This window comes from Liolophura sinensis, chromosome 3, assembly GCF_032854445.1.
Source record: "Liolophura sinensis isolate JHLJ2023 chromosome 3, CUHK_Ljap_v2, whole genome shotgun sequence".
Taxonomy (NCBI): domain Eukaryota; kingdom Metazoa; phylum Mollusca; class Polyplacophora; order Chitonida; family Chitonidae; genus Liolophura; species Liolophura sinensis.
This window is the reverse complement of record NC_088297.1, coordinates 10,959,325-10,980,133: the sequence shown is the minus strand read 5'-3', so window position 1 is coordinate 10,980,133 and position 20,809 is coordinate 10,959,325. Positions and strand designations below refer to the sequence as shown.

Sequence of the window (20,809 nt, the reverse complement as noted above, 5' to 3'; positions counted from 1 at the left end):
GTATTTTTTCAAGTAAGACATTTAGCTTGATTTTGATTGAATTTACGGCCACTTTTAGAGTTTGATTCACTTGTTATCAGAAAAACTTATATATTGGCATCAAAAATATCATTTTAGTCTCTAGGTGCTTTTCTTAAAGCGAATTTTCACAAATCAAACATTAGGTGGAATTCAGGAGATAGCATATCACTGATTGCACTGATGCAGCAATGTGAAGATTCAACTTTCAAAGACACATTTATTAATTTCAGCCAGCATTTTAGTGGAAGAAAACTAGGCATAGCCTGTAGAGAATCCATGGCCATTCGTAAGTTGCTGGCTGATCTCCCCACATACAACTGGAGAGGGCTTAAAATCACAGTAACTGCAATGGTGAAAGGCTCATGGAATAGTGTGCTGTACTAATACGCTAACCACTAAACCAAAGTGGCCCGAAATCGGGAAGCAGCCTAGCATTAAAAGGGGATTCAAGGATATTCGAAGAAGAAATCACATCTCCCCTTCTTCTCCTTTCATCACATTTGTGACAATTCAATATATTCTCAAAGTGACCCATATATTCACATTTCTGAAGCTTATTAAACTATCCTTTCTATCATATTTTAAAGAATAACATTTTTTATGTTATAACTTTCCAGTATCAATACTTTACCACCTTTCAGTTTATTAGAATTTATCATTATTTTAGTTCTTGGCATCAACACTTTTCCACATGAACATTTTTAACGAGAACACTTTGTAATTAGCACTAGTCCACATAATCACTCTTTAGCAGGAACACTTCCTAGCTTTGACACTCCAAATGATCACTTTTTAAGAACGTTTTTTTTGCCGAAATTTATTTAATATCAGTTTTCATCAACTTCCATTTTTTAAAATCATTATATCACTTTTAAGACATAACACTTTTCAACATCAACCTTTTCATAAGACATTCTGTTCATCTTACAAAACTATCCAGAGGCCGCTTGTCTACAGAACAAAGGCTTACCTCGGGAAACATGTCAGAGATAGAGGCACTTCATCTTCTTCTAATAAATGCTGGATTTCTTCACGTCTAAAACAGCGACAGCCATGATCAAAGAATTGTCCATGTTTCCATTATGTGAAAATAAACTGCGGGGAAAAAAAGCAAGCTCTACTGCAATATTAGTTGGGTTTACGTAATTGCATGAAAATTAACCTTTAGATCTCAGGAATGCTGTGTGATAGAATTGGGATGAAATTCTGTGTAAATATTGACCTTGAACTAATTATTTAAATTCTTTAATCTATTAAATTCTGGTAGTGATCTGCATGATCTGGAACCTTTGGAATGATTCTTTACAATGGACAGACAGAACTAGTATTCCTATACTCTAATTCCTCAAGTTTTTCACATATGACAAAAAGCAACTTTCAGCGCAATTTATGCACATTTTTAATTTGATTTTGGAGACAAAACAACATTGGTTGGAATTGTTACTTTCAGCGCTTCACAAAAAGTATAATTTAATCAGTCTACAGATACAGAAAAATGAATTCAAACTATAGCTTACTGCATACTTGTGTATACAAACAAAGACGCATCTACAGTTTTAAATTTGTATTCCCGACAGATTCACAAAGCATTACCATTTCTTCTCGCAAACCTGACACATTCTGATCTTCTAAATCTACCTTCACTGATCAGAGAGCTCTATCAATGTAGATAAATGTGATTTAAGTGATAGGAAGTATAAAGACACACAAATGTGTAAAGAACAGACAAATTGTAATCAAGCATACAATGAACAAGATAGTCATAAACAACCTGTAATATAACAACCTGTAATATAACAACCTGTAAAATAATTCTCTTTGAAATAGATTTCTAAGAAAACAAATGTTTCAGAAGTATTCTTTGATAGAAAAAAATGGAGATCAACAAATGCAAAGGAAGAAGTTTACTGTAAAACTTTCCTTTGAAAAATGTGCAATTTAAGAGGCGAATAAAGGGTATAATACATTATTGCTTTTGAGGCTAAAATATTTTACCTTCCAAGCAAAAAAATGAAAAGAAAAAAAAAAAAACTCTCAAACCCCAGAATAAGATAAAATGAGTAATTTAGTCATCGACAACACTTTAGGTCAGAAACAAATTTCCTGATGCAGATTATTTTTACCTTAGCTTCATGTTGGATTCCACCAGGTTAAAATGAGCCATGAGACCCCCATAAGGCTTGCCAGGGGTCCCCTCTACCATATAAGCTGCATACTCAGGGCGCCATGTACTGGGGTGGTCACTGCAACATAAACCCGAACCAGTTATTACCTGCAGTAAAGTCTGAGGGAAAATCGTTTGAAACATTATCTGGGACAAGGGTTCTTCCCCTAAAACAGGGCAGTGGGTCATTCTTAAAATTGACCATTCATAAAAAGTGTTACAACTGGCATATTGTGTATGGTGACTTGCAAACATGTATAGTATTATATACTTTTCATGTGCGAACAAAATGGGGACATACTGTTAGTAACTCCGTGGCAGATAGTAAAAATGACACTATAGCAAACTTAATGATTAAGACCACATGATAATGTAATTAGGCCAATTACTCAGGTGAGAGTTTCTCTTTCTCCTGAAGTTTCTCCAATACAGGCTCTGCCTTCAGACTCAGCTGTGCCTTATGCTGACTTCTGTTAAACTTCACCAACATGTACTCTACCTGAAACAAAAATCCACGAAAACTTTCACAATGGTGAGATTGACTTTAAATAAAAAGTATTAACTGAAACAGATCGAATGTACTTATTCATTTATCTGATGGTTGTTTCATGCCATATTAGGATTTTTCTATTATACAGTGACAGGCAATTTTATGGGTGGAGGAAACCAAAGTGGCACGACAGAGGTTAAACCACCAACCATTAGCAAGTTACTAACAAACTTTTTCCATGAAACAGATATGCACACCATACTGGTGGGAGCCAAGTCATCTTCAATGACTGTGGCACAAATTGTTTATTGTGACCTGATAGCTCCACTAAAAAATGAGAGAGGGGAATTCCCCTTTATCGAAAGCCGGGATTGAACCCAACCCAATTCTTCATTTATTTCATTCGTATTTTAAGCCATACTTAAGAATATTTCACTTATACAACGACAGCCAGCATTATTGTGGGAGGAAACCAAATAAAGCCCTGGGAAACCCACGACCATCCGCAGGTTGCTGCCAGCCCTTCCCACGTAGGGCCGCAGGAGCTGGACTTCTACTCATGGCAGAACCCACATCAATGTTCTAGCGAATAAAAGACAAATGTCTTCATCACACGGCCATAGCATGATGGCATAGAGGTATTAGGTGTGGCCAAACATGCCGAAATGCAAATGATAAATTAACACTGTGCAAACGTAACATATACAAACAGGTGCTTGAAATGTGCTCTGCATATAATAGACTGTACAGCGTATGTAAGAAGAAACGTATTGTATTTCACCTAATGCTTAGCATTTTTCAAAATCACACATTTCCCTTGATTCTCACTGATTCATTCACCTTATAGGGTCACTTAACAGGGCCACTTTTGAGAAGATTGAGTAGTTTCTTAATTTTCTAATGTTAGCCGCAATATTGTCATATTAAGGCATGAATGTGCATATTTACAGTACTTTCTGTGTATGAACTATTTGTATGAACAAGAACATATTTGGCTTTACCTCGTCTCCCCAGTATAGCACATCCTTTGTGAGATTCTTCAGCTGTCTGTACTGGTGAATGAACTGTTTAATGCCGTGTTTCCTCACATGATCAGCCAGGGATTTTGTCTTCTCCCAGGTCAACGGTGAGCCTTCGGATAGTAAACCCATAATTGGGAAGATTCTGCGAACGTGTCTTGACGGGCCGGTAATAAATGCAACTTCAGTAAATCAGATAGCCTGTGAAACACATAGATATTGTTAGATTAGAGAGAGATATTCCAGATTTAGTTCCTACACTCAGTGCACATGTACCTACCCTAATTCTTCCACCTTTTCAACCATCACTGTGACCAATATGTTGAAATGTTCTGAGAAAAAAACTACTATGGGGTGTAGAGAAATAATCTGCACAGTTTTATGCAAATTGTATCTTCATTGACACAAGGAGGGTCATTTTTGGCATAATTTTCATAATATTTGTATGCATAAATTCCACTGGAAAAAAGTGCTTTAGAGGTTGAAAATACTGAAGACTCAGTGCAATGTAAGTAACAATTTTTTTCTCTGCATTTTCTTAAAAATTTGCTCTAAGAATATCTGTATGTTAAAATTTATATTGAAATTGTTTTCATGGGTCCGACTTGAAACAGACAAACTGCCTTTGCTCTGATAACCTGCCAAATAACTTGCGGGAAAGTGCACTATCAGGATGTGATATGCCATCTTAAATAAAAAAAAGTTTTTAAGAACTGGGTGCTGTGAAGCTTTGCGTTAGCTACATGCATATGGGTTAACGCCTGCACCAAATTTATAATGATGATCAAGTGGGATATTGCATTTTGCACATGAATCTGAAAAGTAAGTAGCAATTTTCAGTAGCAAGTCAGAACTGAAAAATATAAAGGCATATTATATACTGTAGGCCCATAGTGCAAATAGGCCACATTGGCTTTTCAGTTCGTGCAGGTTTAGGCTGGATAAGGTGGGAACTCTCGCAAACTGACGTGGCTAACAGACCTGATTTTATAGTAACTGCTAACAGCGTCCTTCAGACAACAGTCCTGATTATGCACGATATATAATCAATCTAGTAACTAAAATCGCGCCTTATATACCTGTTTTAGTTTGCAAGAGCGCCATTTAATCTCCCATAAACCTGCATGAACTGGTGAAAACTACTGAAATGCCACTTTGGCATCCCTGTCAAATTCATAACCAGTGAAAGAATTCTCTTGAAACTTTCCTGAAAAAAATTATTAAATCATTAGAACTTTTCATTGCAAGTGTTAAACGCCAGGTAAGACTTATAGTACAGTATAATGTAAGTATTCCTCAAAAAATATATCCTCATTTATAATGAATTTGACTAGAACTCTCTCTGGATAGGATATCTAATTTACCTGGATAAGCAAACATTTAAACCACACAGGTAGCGTTTTTTTTTTTTTAATTTTTTTTATCTGGAAAGTCAGTGCAGGAAATGGAACAAAATCATGAGATTCAAGTAATAAAAAAAAATTAAAAAATAGAAGCGGATTTTCGGATTTCATTTCATTAAACAGTTCATGCTGGAGATTTAATTTGATAATATAAAAACCGATAAGGCTGGCATGTTATACAGATATCTAGGAACCTACTGACCCGCTGGCCGGCTAATTCTGAGTTAGGCTGTGTTAGGTAAGAAACCCATGAGAAGAAAGTTACAACATGAACCAAACATATATTCACGAAACCATGTCTCACTATCACACACATATGTACAAGTCAACTTGCCTCAGTGAAAGACTTTGCAGGTGTATGTATGCTATCTTGATCGTCGTGGAGCTTTGATTGCCTCAGTGGCAATTGCAGTATATCGTTTGCTGTGTTGTTGTTGCTCAACGCTACAATTCGCCGTTTCCCACTGCACCGCCCGACAGCGACAACAAGCCCCTTCACAGCAAGCAACAGAATTCGTTCGCCCTGTCAACAGACCATAGATAACCAGCTCTTACACACAGGACCGAGCAACAACTACTAAACAAATCCCCATGCTTCGATGTTTTCACTTTGTGGCTAAACCGGAAGTGTATAAAAAAAAACAAACCATGCGTCTGACGGCGGTGCCGCGAGCTGACCCAGATCTGGAAATCCCCAACCTCATGCTGATTCAGCAGATTTTTAGAAAGGGCATGGGGTTGAACAGAAGATTCTGGACCATTGCATAGGCATAAGTAGACATTGCGTAATCCACTCAACACATACAAGGAGACCTTTGTTCGACATATCCGGGAGAGCCGGTTAAACTTTAAAACACCTGCTGGACTGCGTGGGATGATGTAAAACAGGTCAAAACACAAATAAGACACCCTATATTAAAGGTTTAGTAATAATTTTTTTTAAAGCTTTAACAATGATTTTTTTTACGCATCAAAAATGATTTATTCAAAGCTTTGATAATCAGTTTTAAGGACTCGAAAATCAACTTTAATGCTTTGAAGAGAAATTGTGTTTAAAGAACTGGAAATGGTCGACATTTTTAAAGCTTAAATTCTATTTTCAAGCCTTTAAAATTCCCTGTTAAAGCTTTAAAAATGATTTAAAAGTTATAAAAATCAGATTTGAGTCATGTAAAAATACAGACTGTATGCACACAATGAGTGTTTAGAAAGACTTATTTTTCTTTTTAAAGGGGAAGATAATTTAAATATCAATCAAATACGATCAGAAAGAGTATGCATTTCCTTGCAGGTGCATACCATAAAAAAATTCCAATATGTACCTCAAGCTGATAAAATATATAAAAAGTCAGCGCCAAAATCCGCTGCGGGCCACTTCATTTTGCCTAAGAACTAGTCCTTAAGTCTTCTGTATTTGGAGAATTGCCGTCGGAAACCGCCGAAGTGCTGTTCGTACATTTCCGGTGGAACTCTTCTGGACACAGACCCCCATTACAACTTCCGTTTTTCAGTAGGGACGATTGTAGTTCTGTGTATTTCAGGGTGTAAAGTCTTTTTTTGCTGCCAGCCTGCCGTTTTTGGTGTACAGGTGCATGCTTGGTATCAAAATGATGGAAATTGTCTAAGCTTTGGGCAGGTATGAGTTTTAATGGTGAAAGTTTGAAATTCTGGGCGAGAGGACACAAGGAGACAGGTGGTGATGAGGCTGCGAGTGACGTCCCCTTGGCGTTGCTAGGCACCCCTCCCAGCTGCCGGCATGGAAAGGTCCAGATTTTGACGGTCAACCTATGTCAAGATTTTTACAGCTTCTTTCTCACAGGCTGGGCCAGGTATGCACCAAAGCTTATTGGCCTCGGAATGTTTGGGACTGAGCTACAGCGCTAAACGTTAACATTGTCGCTTATGGAAAACTAATGGGGGTCTGTGGCCTGATCTGTCCACTTGTGCCAAAACATGTAATATGTCACTGTGTGCTCAGATTTCGCAGCAGCCTGATAATATTTGGTGGGTACATCTGCGATGTGGTTTGCATTGACATGGAACTTGATTGAGCAGTTTTAAAGCTTTTTAATTCTATATTTTCCCCACATATCCATTTTGTCTAAAAATCGGCTAAAACGCTCTGTGGTCAAGGGTAGTACAGGAGTATAAACAGACTGGAACAAACACAGACAACGTTTCATTGTTCCTGGTTTTTAAAATGTCTCTTTTGGGGCTGACATTTGATAAATAATGCAAAATTTGAGTGCTGCGAGTGAAATTGGAGTATGTGGCTGATAGATAGGGTGGTGTGATTAAGGATGGTCAATAAGGCCTTGCATCACATATAAGGGCCCAGCCTCACACAGGTGGATAAAAACACATCAGCAGATTAATTTACTTGGCTAGAGTAGTAGAGAGGGCCAGTGTGCATTTAATTTACAAACCAAGTCAGGTTCCTCCCATGTGTGCCACCACACACTAGGTAAATGTGCTTCAAATCATCCTGCAGGTCACAAAACATTAAAAACAGGCATCTCTGCTGCAACACTGTCTGCTGTTTTGGGCATAGACTTGAAGTGGACAAGGTAAATTTTCCTCTTTAAACTTAAAAATAAACCACTGTAGGCATGTAGTTTTCATTGCATGTGTATATTCATTCCTCTGACAAGTTACATGTGCACTCACACAGTATGTGTGGCGTTGGAACAAAAATGATCAATTTCAAGTTTCTAGCATACATGTAAGTGTGATCTGTTGGAATATTGCCCTTGTGAAAATGAGTCTCTGCCCCACCAGGTGTCTGTTTCTCCACCAGAACATAGTACGCTGTTCCTGCGACATCTCAAGGAGTTTTTGTTTTAGTATCTGGCCCAGTGTGGCATCCACCTCCCTGGGCAACTGGGATTTTTTTATGTTTCCAATGTCCTCACACACGTTAGAAATTAGACAGCTACATATGGCTTTCACATCCTAGTTTAATACCTATTGAGCTTTCGTCTTGGTTTCCCTCTTTAGATCTTGTCTCCCAAACATGGCGTCAGTGAACTTTGCCTGGTTTATGCATATATTGAACTGGGATCTACCTAGGTGAGTGGGGTCTACTAGCCGTTCAGCTTCCTCAAAGGCCTGACCATTCGGATGCAGTCTTCCACTCCCTTGGCCGACCTAGAATCCCCGTCATTGGTCTGGTACTACACCATGATACATACCCCTCCAGCCCCCCCCTCCCCCCCAACCGGGGAAACGTCACAGGTTTCTCATATATGTACGGACAGTTTGAATGTCCATTCCTCATGCCCACCCAGGAACACCCAGTGTGGAACCTGATTACGGATGTAATTTCTCACTGATTATTTGAGGATTTCTGTGTTGTTACAGGTTAAAAAGTATAGCTTTTCCCCTCTTCTTGGGTCCCTTCAACATGTCTTGGGAGGGTTGCCTTGCTGACTGTCTGAATGACCAATGTGCATGTACTGTGTGGCTTTATTTTTGTAAGTGGCAAATTCATATTTCTCCCCTCTACTTATCTCTTGTAGATGCCAGTGTCACACTTTGGTGTTTGTTATGTGGAAAGTACTAATTTAGTCTGAGGCAACAACACAGGTGGTGGGATTCTTTTGCACTGTGAGTTGAGGTAAGCCAGCCAACCAATGGCAGCCATGGGGGAGACGGGAAAGGGGGGTAGTGGGGGGGGGGGGGGGGGTAGTGGGTGATCTTTTAAAGGGTTTTATCATGTGAATCACTATGTAAAAGGGATACTAGTCTTTTCTTTAGCCCTATCCATGGAAACTGTGCCTATGAGCATTTCTATATCAATTTGGATGCATATGTTTACTTTGATGGTGATCAAAATGTACTTTTCTGGAATTTTGAAACTCCGCTTTGCTACCCACCTGTATCACTTTAAGTCAAATTTTGCACAAAGTTGCTAAAAGGTATGTCCTATATTTTGTAAGTGAATTGTCAGATAAATTACCTGTCTTTTGATATATATTTTGACACTTTTGGCTTTTAAGTATTTTCTTAACACTGCTGTAAACAAGAAAATCTACTTGAAAATCCATAATTTTCTAAATGTTTGTCAATGGAAAATGTAAAATACTTTGTCATTGGAATTTTTTCATTTTTCTTGCAGATATACATACCAGCTTTCCAAAACATTTGACCTGGTTGAGATATTTTGAACGGTATGTGCACTACAGAGCTTTGAACTTTGTGCTTGAGGACGGACAAACAGACACATTTCCAAGATAGGGGTACCCCAAGTTAAATTCCTCCTACTCAAAAGTTTTTGCATGTATCAAGCTGTAACTTTATGTGTGAGGTTTAGAGGTAGTAAGCATTATGTGGTGCAAAAATTATTGATTTTGAAAAAAGTTGGCTGGTGTGATAGGACACAGACCCCCATTACAACTTCCGTTTTTCGGTAGGGACGATTGTAGTTCTGTGTATTTCAGGGTGTAAAGTCTTTTTTTGCTGCCAGCCTGCCGTTTTTGGTGTACAGGTGCATGCTTGGTATCAAAATGATGGAAATTGTCTAAGCTTTGGGCAGGTATGAGTTTTAATGGTGAAAGTTTGAAATTCTGGGCGAGAGGACACAAGGAGACAGGTGGTGATGAGGCTGCGAGTGACGTCCCCTTGGCGTTGCTAGGCACCCCTCCCAGCTGCCGGCATGGAAAGGTCCAGATTTTGACGGTCAACCTATGTCAAGATTTTTACAGCTTCTTTCTCACAGGCTGGGCCAGGTATGCACCAAAGCTTATTGGCCTCGGAATGTTTGGGACTGAGCTACAGCGCTAAACGTTAACATTGTCGCTTATGGAAAACTAATGGGGGTCTGTGGCCTTCTTCCCAGAAGGTAGCAAACAGTACAGTTCGTGTTCCGCTTGACGATCGGGAAACTGGAATGTTGGACGAAGGTTCCGAGTTTACACGAACAAACCAGCAGTTTTAACCACTCTCATTGGCTAACACACCCCCCCCCCCCACCCCCCACCCCCAGCATAAATTACAGGATGTTAAAGATGGAGGACGCGATTTATGCCAGTTTTGCCGTTTTCAGGCTTTACGTGTATGGCGAGGAAAAATCGCAAAAATGATACAGCAGGCGCCACCAGATAGAAGAAAATGTGCTCTTTTCATCCTATAGTGCCATGTTTTTAAGTTTTCTTCTCCTTTCATTGATAAAGATACTGAGACTTTTGCAACATACATTCTTTGCATTAAGAGTTTGTACCCTGTGTTAACATCCGAAAGATTGGTGTACATGTACTTGTATAATATGAAGGTAACAAAACATTTCATCTAAGGCACGATAAAATAGAAAATCGGCATGGGATCGCGTTTTCCAAGAGATCAGATCGGTATCACTAGCTGAAACTGCTCGTAGGCCTATATATGGCACATATGTTAATGCTTTAAAAGGGAATTTTCAAAAGTTTAAAAATACACTGTCTTCAAAGATTTACAAACCATTTACAGCACTTTAAAAATGCCTTCAAAACTTTACCATTATTCCCGATCACCGACGGAAAATATGCCCAATCATTGAATAAAAATATCCCCTATCACCGACGGAAAATATATAAATGTAATAAAAGAAGCTCCAAAAAAAAAAAAAAAAAAAAAAACAATAAAAAAGACTGTGGTACGTGTTTATATCATGCATATTCCTGTGAAAAAGAGGCTTACAATATGTCAAGAAAATCTTTCCACAGCCGAGAAAACCTTTTCATTGTGAAGGTTTACATCGCGGAGAAAAGGTTCATTTTTGTATATATTTCAAATTCTTTGCTCTTAATTCAAGGCATATATGCAAAAACGAACTAACGCTGTCACAGAGACAAATGAGGCGAAAACGATAAATACAGCCATTATAACGTTGTAAAAGAATGAAAGACATTCCCTCTTTGGTGTAAACCATGTCTTCTCTTTTGCCGCAGTTCACCGTTTCTCCATGATAGCTAGAAATGTTATCTCTGCAGCGGAAAGGTTATAATTTTATTCCGCAGTGCAAATTAAGGTTTTCTCTGTGGTGTAAAACATTTTCCGTGGTGCAAAGGTTTTCTCCGCAGTGTAAACTCTTCTACCGCGGGGAAACTTTTGCACCAGGGAGGAAATGTTTGCCCTGTGATTAATGTTCTTCTGAATCAAAAGAGTGTAAAATTTGATTGCTGGTGAAACGTGTAACCCTTAATGGGCTAATTAAAAACGATAAAATGATTCGAATTCATCATGTTTTAATGATAACACGCATGCATTTCTATCATTACTGGTTTTGATCTGAAAAACTGGCTTTACAAGAATGGTTCTGGAGTGAACAGTGGTTGAAATTATTCAATAAAAACATCATTTAGTATCTCTTAAGGCGTTTTACGGCAGTTTGTATTGGCTGTATCTGCCGTTTCCCTGAATGACAGCCTGAAGCCTTCTCCTCCTACCACCTGTCAACCTCCTGATATTCTGAAAGGGCAGCTCCCAATTGGGCCAGATCATGTATACTTGCACAGAACGACCACTTGTGTTGTAAGAACACAAACTTGTGTTCGTCCCAGTAAAAGTCTTGTCATGTTTGAACAACTATATCTTGTGTTGAAATAATTGAACACAAGATGTGTTGGATGCTATACATAATATTTGTTGCAAAGTACACAAATTCTTGTTGTATTGCATGAAGCACCTCATTTAGTTCATAATAGCTTGTGTTGAAATAATTGAACACAAGATGTGTTGGATGCTATACACAATATTTGTTGCAAAATACACAAATTCTTGTTGTATTGCATGAAGCACCTCATTTAGTTCATAATAGCTTGTGTTGAAATAATTGAACCCAAGATGTGTTGGATGCTATACACAACACTTTTTGCAAAATACACAAGTTGTTGTTGTATTGCATGAATTACCTCATTTGGTTCAACACAAGTTTGTGTTTTATTATTTAGTAACACAAACATGCGTACTTCATATTTATTTAACACGTTTATGTTCGGGTACCACGTTTCTGTGTTGAATGAAAACAACACAAGCTGTTTAAGATTTTAACACAAATGTTTTTTTGTGTGTGGTGATAACATTTTATAGCGATCAACTTGTATTTAACAAGTAAGAATATGTTGACATTTACGTTTTAAGAGAGCACTTTTGGATTATTGAGTAAAATTCTGCAAGGTGATATACCTAATGTACAATGAATAGCAGTGTACATGTGAACACGAATCTAAATCAACAAATCAATCAATGAATCAGTCAGTCAAAACTAAATTAACCACTCCTGTATATTCATTGTTATACAGTGCTATTTCTTCGGACGTGTACGTTCATATATTAGTAGGGGCCTCCATGGCACTGTTGGTTAGCGAGGTAGCGCAACGTAATGACCCAGAAGCATCTCACCAATGCAGTCGCTGTGAGCTCTAGTCCAGCTCATGCTGGCTTCGTCTCCGGCTGTTCGTTGGAAGGTCTGCCAGCCACCTGCGGATGGTAGTGGGTTTCCTGCGGGCTCTGCCCGGCTTCCACCCACCAAAATGCTAGCCGCCGTCATATGAGTGAAATATTCTTGAATACGGCATGAAACTACAATCAAATAAATAAATCAAATCATATATTAGTAACTGTTGATTTACTCCGTTCATCAAGATTTCCTCCATACATAATAGACCTGTAACTAGCCGTCATTATAAGTTAAAAATGCATTAGTATAGGGCCGGTTAACCCAGTGGAACGAGGCTTGATCAGCGGTAAGGCTTGTGACTTCCGCAACCTCTACCAACGAGTTCAGTGTAGATGCGCTCGCTCCCATAGTCGTGGGCCTCGGTGACAACAAGCTTTTGACAGTGTTCGTACGGCCGCATGCGCAACCTCATCTTTGTCATGGTGTCACATTGTCGTCACATAATTTGTCAGACCACACACCAACTACCACTGTTAATGTGCGACAAGACACCAACTACCACTGTCATCACAGATTATGCGTGACCAGACATCAATTGCCAGTCGTCGCCATAGGCTATGAGAGATAAGACACGTATTACCCCTGCCATACAGATTATGTGGGACCAGAACGCATTACCAGTCACTGGTTATGTGTGGCCAGACAACGATTACGTACCATGCACTGTCATCACAGGTTATGTGTGACCAGACACCAATTGCCACTGTCATCACATTATGTATAACCAGACACCAATTACCACTGTCACCACATTATGTGACCAGATACCAATTACCACAGCAACCACAGGTTTTGTGTGGCCAGATACCAATGACCGCTGTCATCACAGGTTATGCGTGGCCAGACACCAGTTATTTATAAATTGGTGCTGTCACCACAGGTTATGTGTGACCAGACACCAATTACCACTGCCAGCAGAGATTATGTATGACCAGACATCAATTACCACTGTCAGCTCAGCTTATGTGTGACCAGGTACCAATTACCACTGTTACAACAGGTTATATATGGCCAGTTTACAACTGGCATTGCTGGTTATGTGACCAGACACCAATTATCACTGTCATCACAGGTTATGTGTGGCCAGACGCCAATTACAGCTGTCATCACAGGTTATGCGAGGCCAGACCAATTACCACAGCCACCACATGTTATGTGTGACGAGACACCAAATAATTACCAGTCATTACAACTTGATAAAAGATACCTTCAAAGTCCAAGTGTTTTTTTGAGATATGGCTCTTTGGATATAAGCGTCAAGTCCGACATTCATATACCATCCATAGTCCGTAAAAGGCATTCCAAGTTGATAATCGCAAGATCCATTTCCAAAACAAAGTTTAACACTAACTCCGAAAAACAAAGGTACGTAAGAAATTATACAAATAAGAAATAAAGCCGGTAACACACAAGAGAGAAGCGGTCATCAGTTTTCAATGATGCCGGGCAGACAATGAATATTCCAGGCATGAATTCCACATCAAAGGTCAAATTCGTAGTCCATGAATGAGTTCCAGGTCAAATAACAATTAAAGAAGATATCTCAGTTGCGCTTTGATTGCAACTGTTCATAAAGGCATCATGCTGATGTAATGAGCATGGCTACCTTTACGGCCCCTAGCCCCAGGTTAAGCAGTATTAGATACAGTTTGAAAATGACGAGCACCACATAATGTTTATCATGATACATCTCTTAGCCAGATATGGAAGAAAATTTAAGGCCTCTTCTCAACCCCTTCTTCTGTGGAAAACAAATTCAATTTTTGAAGAAAAGAAAGTGTCACACTGCTGTGATTTAGCTGTTTGTAATTACTGTACATTGTTTTATGTAACACAGTCTCTGCACAGGAGACGACACTCCCCTCCCGACCAGTACAGTTATTAGTCATATGATTGGTGTTTTGTTCCACACTCAAGAAAATTGCACTTACTTGTTTTGATTGGTGCTTCACCTCAAGAATATTTCACTTATAAGACGTTGGCGGGCATTATCGTGGGAGGAAACCGGACAGAGCCTAGAGGAAACCCGCAACCATCTGTAGGTTGCTGGCAGACCTTTTCACACAGGGCCGGAGAGGAAGTCAGGATGAGCTGGACTTGAACTCAGAGCAACCGCATTGGTGGGAGGCCCCTGGGTCACTGCGCTGTGGTGGCATGCTAACCCCCTCAGCCACAATTTCACTTATACTACGGCGGCCAGCATTATGGTGGGAGGAGACTGGGCAGGAGCCCAAACGTACCAGACCAATACGGGTCTTTTGTCATTACATGAATGATTTTTGGATGTCTGTTTGTCTCACAACTGATCAAACCTTTGACATCTTATCTCTATCAAGGTAACAGCTTATTTTTGGCAATTACATGAAAACCACAATTCTAATGGAAAAAATTCTTGAAATGCACAATCCTGCAGTCAATGGTTTTCCAAGAAATGTTTTCGTTCAATACAATTGTGCCATTTTTGGAGTTGACCTATTTTTGAGCTAATTTCATTGGTCAGTTTTAGCCTGATTTGCCTGATTTGAACAAACTCAACCATTTTTTTTAATCTTTGTAGGGTGATCCACCTAGAAAGTGTAAGGAAAAATTTTATCTCGATATATTTAGGCGTTTTGGAGAACAAGATTTTTTAGGCTTGTCAATAAAAATTCAAAATGGCCACTAAATCATGGACTGGTTATTTATTTATTTATTTGATTGGTGTTTTACGCCGTACTCAAGAATATTTCACTTATACGACGGCAGCCAGCATTATGGTGGGAGGAAACTGGGCACAGCCCGCGGGAAACCCACAACCATCCGCAGGTTGCTAGCAGACCTTCCCACTTACCACCGGAGAGGAAGCCAGCATGAGCTGGACTTGAACTCACAGCGACCGCATTGGTGAGAGACTCCTGGGTCATTACCGCTGTGCTAGCACGCTAACCGAGCCATGGAGGCCCTCAGTCACGGAACGGTGAATATTTCACTTCACCGACTGGTGAATACCACAAAACATCAAAGTTTGCTTCATATATTTGTTACCAAAACGCCAAAGTTTGGTTTTTCTACCTTTTCTAGTATTTGAGATATTGCAATTTTACGAGTTGACTAAGAATAATAATAACAAATTCAATCCAAATGATTTCAACAAGTGTCCTGTAAGGATAACATGGACCCCTAATAAAAAAAAAAAAGTGATGTCTGATTGAAATATCACATTTATCTGTGAAGGAATTCTTGACCTTTCACCTTTATATAAATAATAAAAAGAAAATCAACTGAACACTTCTGACTTTTGTTCATGGAGATGCCAGCATCTTCCAACATTGGTTAGTTATTATTTTCTTTCTTGTGTCAAACGTAATTAATTATCAGAGGAGTTTTTCAAACTGACATCACAAAACTACTTGGCTGAACTTGCTGTCGAACTTTTTCTCTGTCATTAACAAATAAGCTTTCACAGCTTTTGGGTCTCTGATACCATTATCTCGTAATATTTGACATCGGTGCCGTAAGCGCTTAGCACTGTATCCCAGGATCACTGGTTTAGACAGTATGTGCATTGGTTGCATTTCCATGTCATCTAAAAGAATATCTAAGACAGCTTTCCATCTTCTTGGCCGCAGCGGCTTCAGCATTTTGTATCGAATGAACATAGATTCGATTTCCGCAGGGCTGCACTGCAAACGAGCACTCAAGTAACTGACTTTGTCTGCGTGCCCATCAAGGGCAGTTTGGTCTTCAGTCCAAACCTGGACGGATCTATCAAATTGGTCCTTCCCATTATAGTGCAAATGAGGGAAGACACTAGCTTTGTTCAGTTTCCCCACTGAATTCATTCTGTCCAGTCTTGATTTCAGCTCTGCGGGAGGCAACAAAAGTGTGTCAAGATCTTCCCAAATGTCTCCCTGTGAAAACCCGTACTCTCGAAGTAGATTATAAGCCTGGGTCAATCTAGCCACCGCATAGTTTTCAAGGTGTGGATATCTTATGGATGCTTCAATAATATCTGTCTCTTCAACACTGAACAAAACAGCTAAATAAGTCTCGCGAGACAGAAAACTCTTCATCACTTTCTTTTCTTCCCGAAAATACTCCAACATTTCTCGAAATTTCTTGGGCCCAAATTTCAGCACGTAAATCTTGTTACATCGCACCTCTTCCATTTGTTTGAGTCGTGTTTGCAGTGATTGTATGCTGAGGCAAAATACAGGTGGATAACTAAGAATTTCATGTGTAAGGAAGCCATAGCTCTTCAGACTTTTAATTGTTTCAAGGACTTTTTGTTCCGAAAACGATGTGACCAAACGAGTGTCCATTTCAACCAAGGATTTCACTTCAGACAAGGAGCAATTCAGAACACTAGCGAAGCGTTCGATTTTGTCCACATTCTCTTCAATAACCTGCTGAATTTCTTCAGTATATTGTTTCCGTATTCTTGAGCCATGTGACGAAGGGGAGACAAATCTTGTAGCACTGTGGGTCTCCCGTCGAAGTGATGAATGCGTTACACATTCGTAACCAAGGGCACAAAAAGTTTGTAATTGTCTTGGGCACACTGAAAACAAACCTGAACTTTGCAGAGTCACCCATGTGTGTAAAGTGCTCCCAAAGCTGTCTCCACAAAATCTTTTATTGTTAGAAATAGCTTCACCAGGATAGCAAAGCCTCGCCAATATTGTGACAGAGTTATGTCCCTTTATCCAGTTAATCAGCCTTTTCCACAACATGACTTTTCAGTTCAAGCTTCAGTCACCGACACTGGCAGTAAGATTCTATATCAGCAAAAAAAAAAAAACGAAAAAAAACGACTTAAAATTCTAAGGATTTACAGATTTGCTTCTCAAGGAAAATGTACTATAGGTTATGATATATGATATAAAAATCTAGATTGCCTCACTTCACACTACAAGTCTTTGAAATAAACAAGGCCACAGTTCCACCTGTAGTTTTATGGGTGGATAAGCCTGGAGTAAACCACATTTGGCCAGTTACTGACAAACTTTCCAACATCATGGGACATATAGCACAGATACATTATAGGCAAACAACATTGATGCAAGACAAAAGTGGTCTTCAACAAATGGCCACACAAGCGTTGACCAAGTGAAAATTAGTAAACATTTGCTAACAGTGGTTTCATCACTTTTCACACGTATCAGAAAACCAGGTGTCTTTCTACTGAGCATATTGGATCGATAAATACGAATGGTCTGTAGTGTATAGAGTTTATGGATACCTGGTGCTGGTATAAAATGAAAATTTCCACCTTGTCATCCTCTGACCCTTTAACTCATTTTCATCATCATCAACTGACCCTAGATCTGCAACAACAACAGGAAGTGTGATGTACTCGAAACACAGTCAGTTGTATACTTTACAATTCATTTTTTTATTTATTTATTGATTGGTATTTTACGCAGTACCCAAGAATATTTCACTTATAAGATGGTTGACAACATTATGGTTGGAGGAAAGTGGGCAGAGCCCGGGGGAAACCCATTCGCAGGTCTCTGGCAGACCTTCCCAGGTACGGCTGCAGAGGAATCCCGAGCTGGACTTGAACTCACAGCGACCACACTAGTGAGAGACTCCTGGGCCTCACTAGGCCATAGAGGCCCCCTTTACTTTTTACACCAGACATAAAGAGAATGATCAAAAAACACTGTTTCCCTGCCGGCTCACAACAATTTTCTAACGTATTACAACAGGACTTGAGACATCAGTTAAGGGCCATTTGCCTAAAAATAAAACAAAAGAAAATAAAGGAATTCCCATTTCATTCGTTTTGATTTTTGTCCAAATAATTTTTGTAATAACGGTAGTCCTTCGATTTAATTTGAGTTTTGATGGGCACAACGAGACGTCTTAAAACATGAGGGCGTTTCCTAAAAGTGTCCGTTACACCAGGATCCTCAGGTTTTGATTGGTTACAAAGTACATTTGACCTATTTAAATTTCCAAATGTCAAAGTTCATTGAAGAATTCAATGAATGACTCAAGCTACTGATTCATTTTCTGTGCACAGTCCCTCTCACTTCTGCTACACCTGTACAATGGCATGAAAACTACTTCTCGTCAACATTACCTAAAGCGAAAGACATCTTTCATTTTAACATCACCGTCAGGCGCTCCACTAGGCTATGCGGCCATAATTTCCCGCCGTATTTCTCGACAACCTTTACTCTGGCCCTGAAGACTGTTTATCACCGGCTAGACAAGACGTCGCAGCAGGAAAAACCACTGGCTTCATGAATAGCTAACAATGCACGAGCTTAGGGAATTGTTAATTTTACCCCTCGATAACGGCGCTGGTTAATTAGGAGTTAAGGGCAGACCCCTCATCGGTGCACCACGTGTCTGGCTGCCACCGTCCTTCAGCCGGAGCTCTCCTGCGGCGGGAGGTAAGAATGCTCGTCTCAGTGGCAGTGACGGCATTTTCTGCCGAATGGAGACGCTTTGGACGAAGCTGTCAAGATTGCGGGAAAACTGGGCCCGCAAAACTGCAGTTGCCTGGAAATGTCTTCAGTAAGTAAACTTGTTATGCCAATCAGCGATTCGATTATGTTTTATTGCGCGGGAAACCGTGTCTAGCCAATTTGCCATGCAACAAGTTGGTGTGTGGAGATATCTTGTAAAATTCTGCTGCGGCTGCAGTTCTAGTTTTGTCTACCACAGTTCTTCACTATTTGAGACTTGAGTAGATGACTAAATACAGTGGTATACTACCATGAACCGAGACACCGGTAAGAAAAACTCCCTTTCCTTTGTACGACTGAATTGATTTATGTCACTGTCGTCAGTGAGAAATGCCTTTTCATTCTGAATGCCTGTACACTGGCTAAAATTGTGAAATGCTGCCAGCCAAATGAGAGAAAAAAGAAGAAAAAAGAAAGAAAGAAATTAAGTGTTCTTTTAATCAATCAGTCTCAAGTCTAATATTTCTCTTTAGGTTTGCTTTTTTTTTTAGATGGGTAGGGATTTTACTGAGTTGAAACCTCATATACCTCTTTTTGTTGGAACTACATCTATGTACTATATGTAGTTAAATGACTACAATAAAAATAATTTTAAGGGAAGTTTTTTTTTTTTTTTTTCTTTTCTTTACCAACATGCAGTAAACCCTGACTCTAACATTCTTGATAAATGGATCTTCAGAATCATTGGCTGTTTATGATTCAGCAATTAAAGTATGTCAGTTTAAAATAGCCCTACACATGTCTTGGAGTATTATTTAATATTTCTTTTTTACAGCTATCTGGAGAACTCCATATAACAAAATATGACACTAAATAATATAACCTATAGAAAGAAAGTGCCTTTGTTTTCAAATACAGGAAAACAAAGAAGGGCAAAATGTCAACATTTGACCTAGTGTATCTTGCACATTTTAGAGCAAGATTTTGGCATAAATTGCACTATGTATATATATATAGCTCCCCCCACCCCCCAATCATTTGACCATATTTGATACAGCAGGTTACTTCTATTGTTCTCATTCTTATAAATCTGACAGTTAATTTATTATGTTAATTTTCATATCCCTGCTTTAAGTGGGTCGTTGTATGACATTTTTTTCTGGTTGTCTTTTCTCTTCATCTGTATCATTAGGACTGCAACTTCAGTTGTTCTTTATGTGCAGTTTTACTTTTTAGTGTATACATTGGTGTATCCGCATCAGATTCACACCAAACTCAAATCCTCCAACCAGACTTACAGTACACTCCAGCCTCTCAAGAGACTCACAGTACACCCCCAGCCCCATATCAGACTCACTGTACACACCCAGCCCCACATCTGTCTCACTGTAGATACCCTGCTCTCATCAGACCCACTGTACACCTTGAGCCCACATCAGACCCACTGCACATTTTCAGCTCCACATCAAAACAAATGTACACACCCAGCCCCACTTCAGACTCACCCATCAGACTCACCCGCATCTGTACTTTCAGTCCCACATCAGACTCACTATACACCTCAGCTCCACCTCAGACTCACTGTACACCCCTAGCCCTACATCAAACTTACTATACACACCAAGCCCTACACCAGACTCACCGTACACACCCAACCCCACATCAAACTCAATGCATACAGCCAATCCCACATCAGACTCACAATATTAACCCCCAGTCTACGTCAGACTTATTGTGCACACTCAGCCCTACATCATATTCACTGTACACCTCAGCCCCACATCAGACTCACTGTACACCCGCAGCCTCACATCAGACTCCCTGTACACCACAGTCCCACATCTGACTCCCTGTACACCACAGTCCCACATCAGAC

General features: G+C 39.5%; 3 protein-coding genes and 1 long non-coding RNA gene across 4 annotated transcripts in view; 2 read left to right on the top strand and 2 right to left on the bottom strand.

The window, feature by feature from the left end:
• LOC135463718 (glutamate--cysteine ligase catalytic subunit-like) overlaps positions 1–5,695 on the bottom strand; it is a 41,917-nt gene extending 36,222 nt beyond the window's left edge. The window contains exons 1-5 of the mRNA XM_064741127.1: positions 5,432–5,695; positions 3,677–3,895; positions 2,575–2,684; positions 2,145–2,264; positions 992–1,057 (exon numbers count right to left, since the gene is read on the bottom strand). Of these exons, the coding sequence (XP_064597197.1) occupies positions 992–1,057; positions 2,145–2,264; positions 2,575–2,684; positions 3,677–3,826 (446 nt within the window). The 5' untranslated portion in view covers positions 3,827–3,895; positions 5,432–5,695. The remainder of the gene's footprint in view (positions 1–991; positions 1,058–2,144; positions 2,265–2,574; positions 2,685–3,676; positions 3,896–5,431) is intronic.
• Positions 5,696–6,620: 925 nt separating this feature from the next.
• On the top strand, positions 6,621–9,916 carry LOC135464115 (uncharacterized). The gene is made up of 3 exons (XR_010443630.1): positions 6,621–6,926; positions 8,616–8,713; positions 9,215–9,916. It is a non-coding gene; the product is annotated as an uncharacterized LOC135464115 (long non-coding RNA).
• Positions 9,917–15,766: 5,850 nt separating this feature from the next.
• Positions 15,767–18,849, bottom strand: LOC135464139 (uncharacterized). Its single transcript, XM_064741631.1, has 3 exons — positions 18,603–18,849; positions 17,754–17,838; positions 15,767–17,289 (listed from the first exon to the last, which is right to left on the bottom strand). Exon 3 carries the CDS (start codon positions 17,242–17,244, stop codon positions 15,910–15,912), a length of 1,335 nt encoding a protein of 444 aa, XP_064597701.1. The 5' UTR covers positions 17,245–17,289; positions 17,754–17,838; positions 18,603–18,849; the 3' UTR covers positions 15,767–15,909.
• Positions 18,850–18,966: 117 nt separating this feature from the next.
• The window catches only part of LOC135463898 (zinc finger protein 236-like), a 51,829-nt gene continuing 49,986 nt past the window's right edge, over positions 18,967–20,809 (top strand). The window contains exon 1 of the mRNA XM_064741362.1: positions 18,967–19,042. The gene's annotated coding sequence lies outside the window, so the exon portion shown is untranslated. The remainder of the gene's footprint in view (positions 19,043–20,809) is intronic.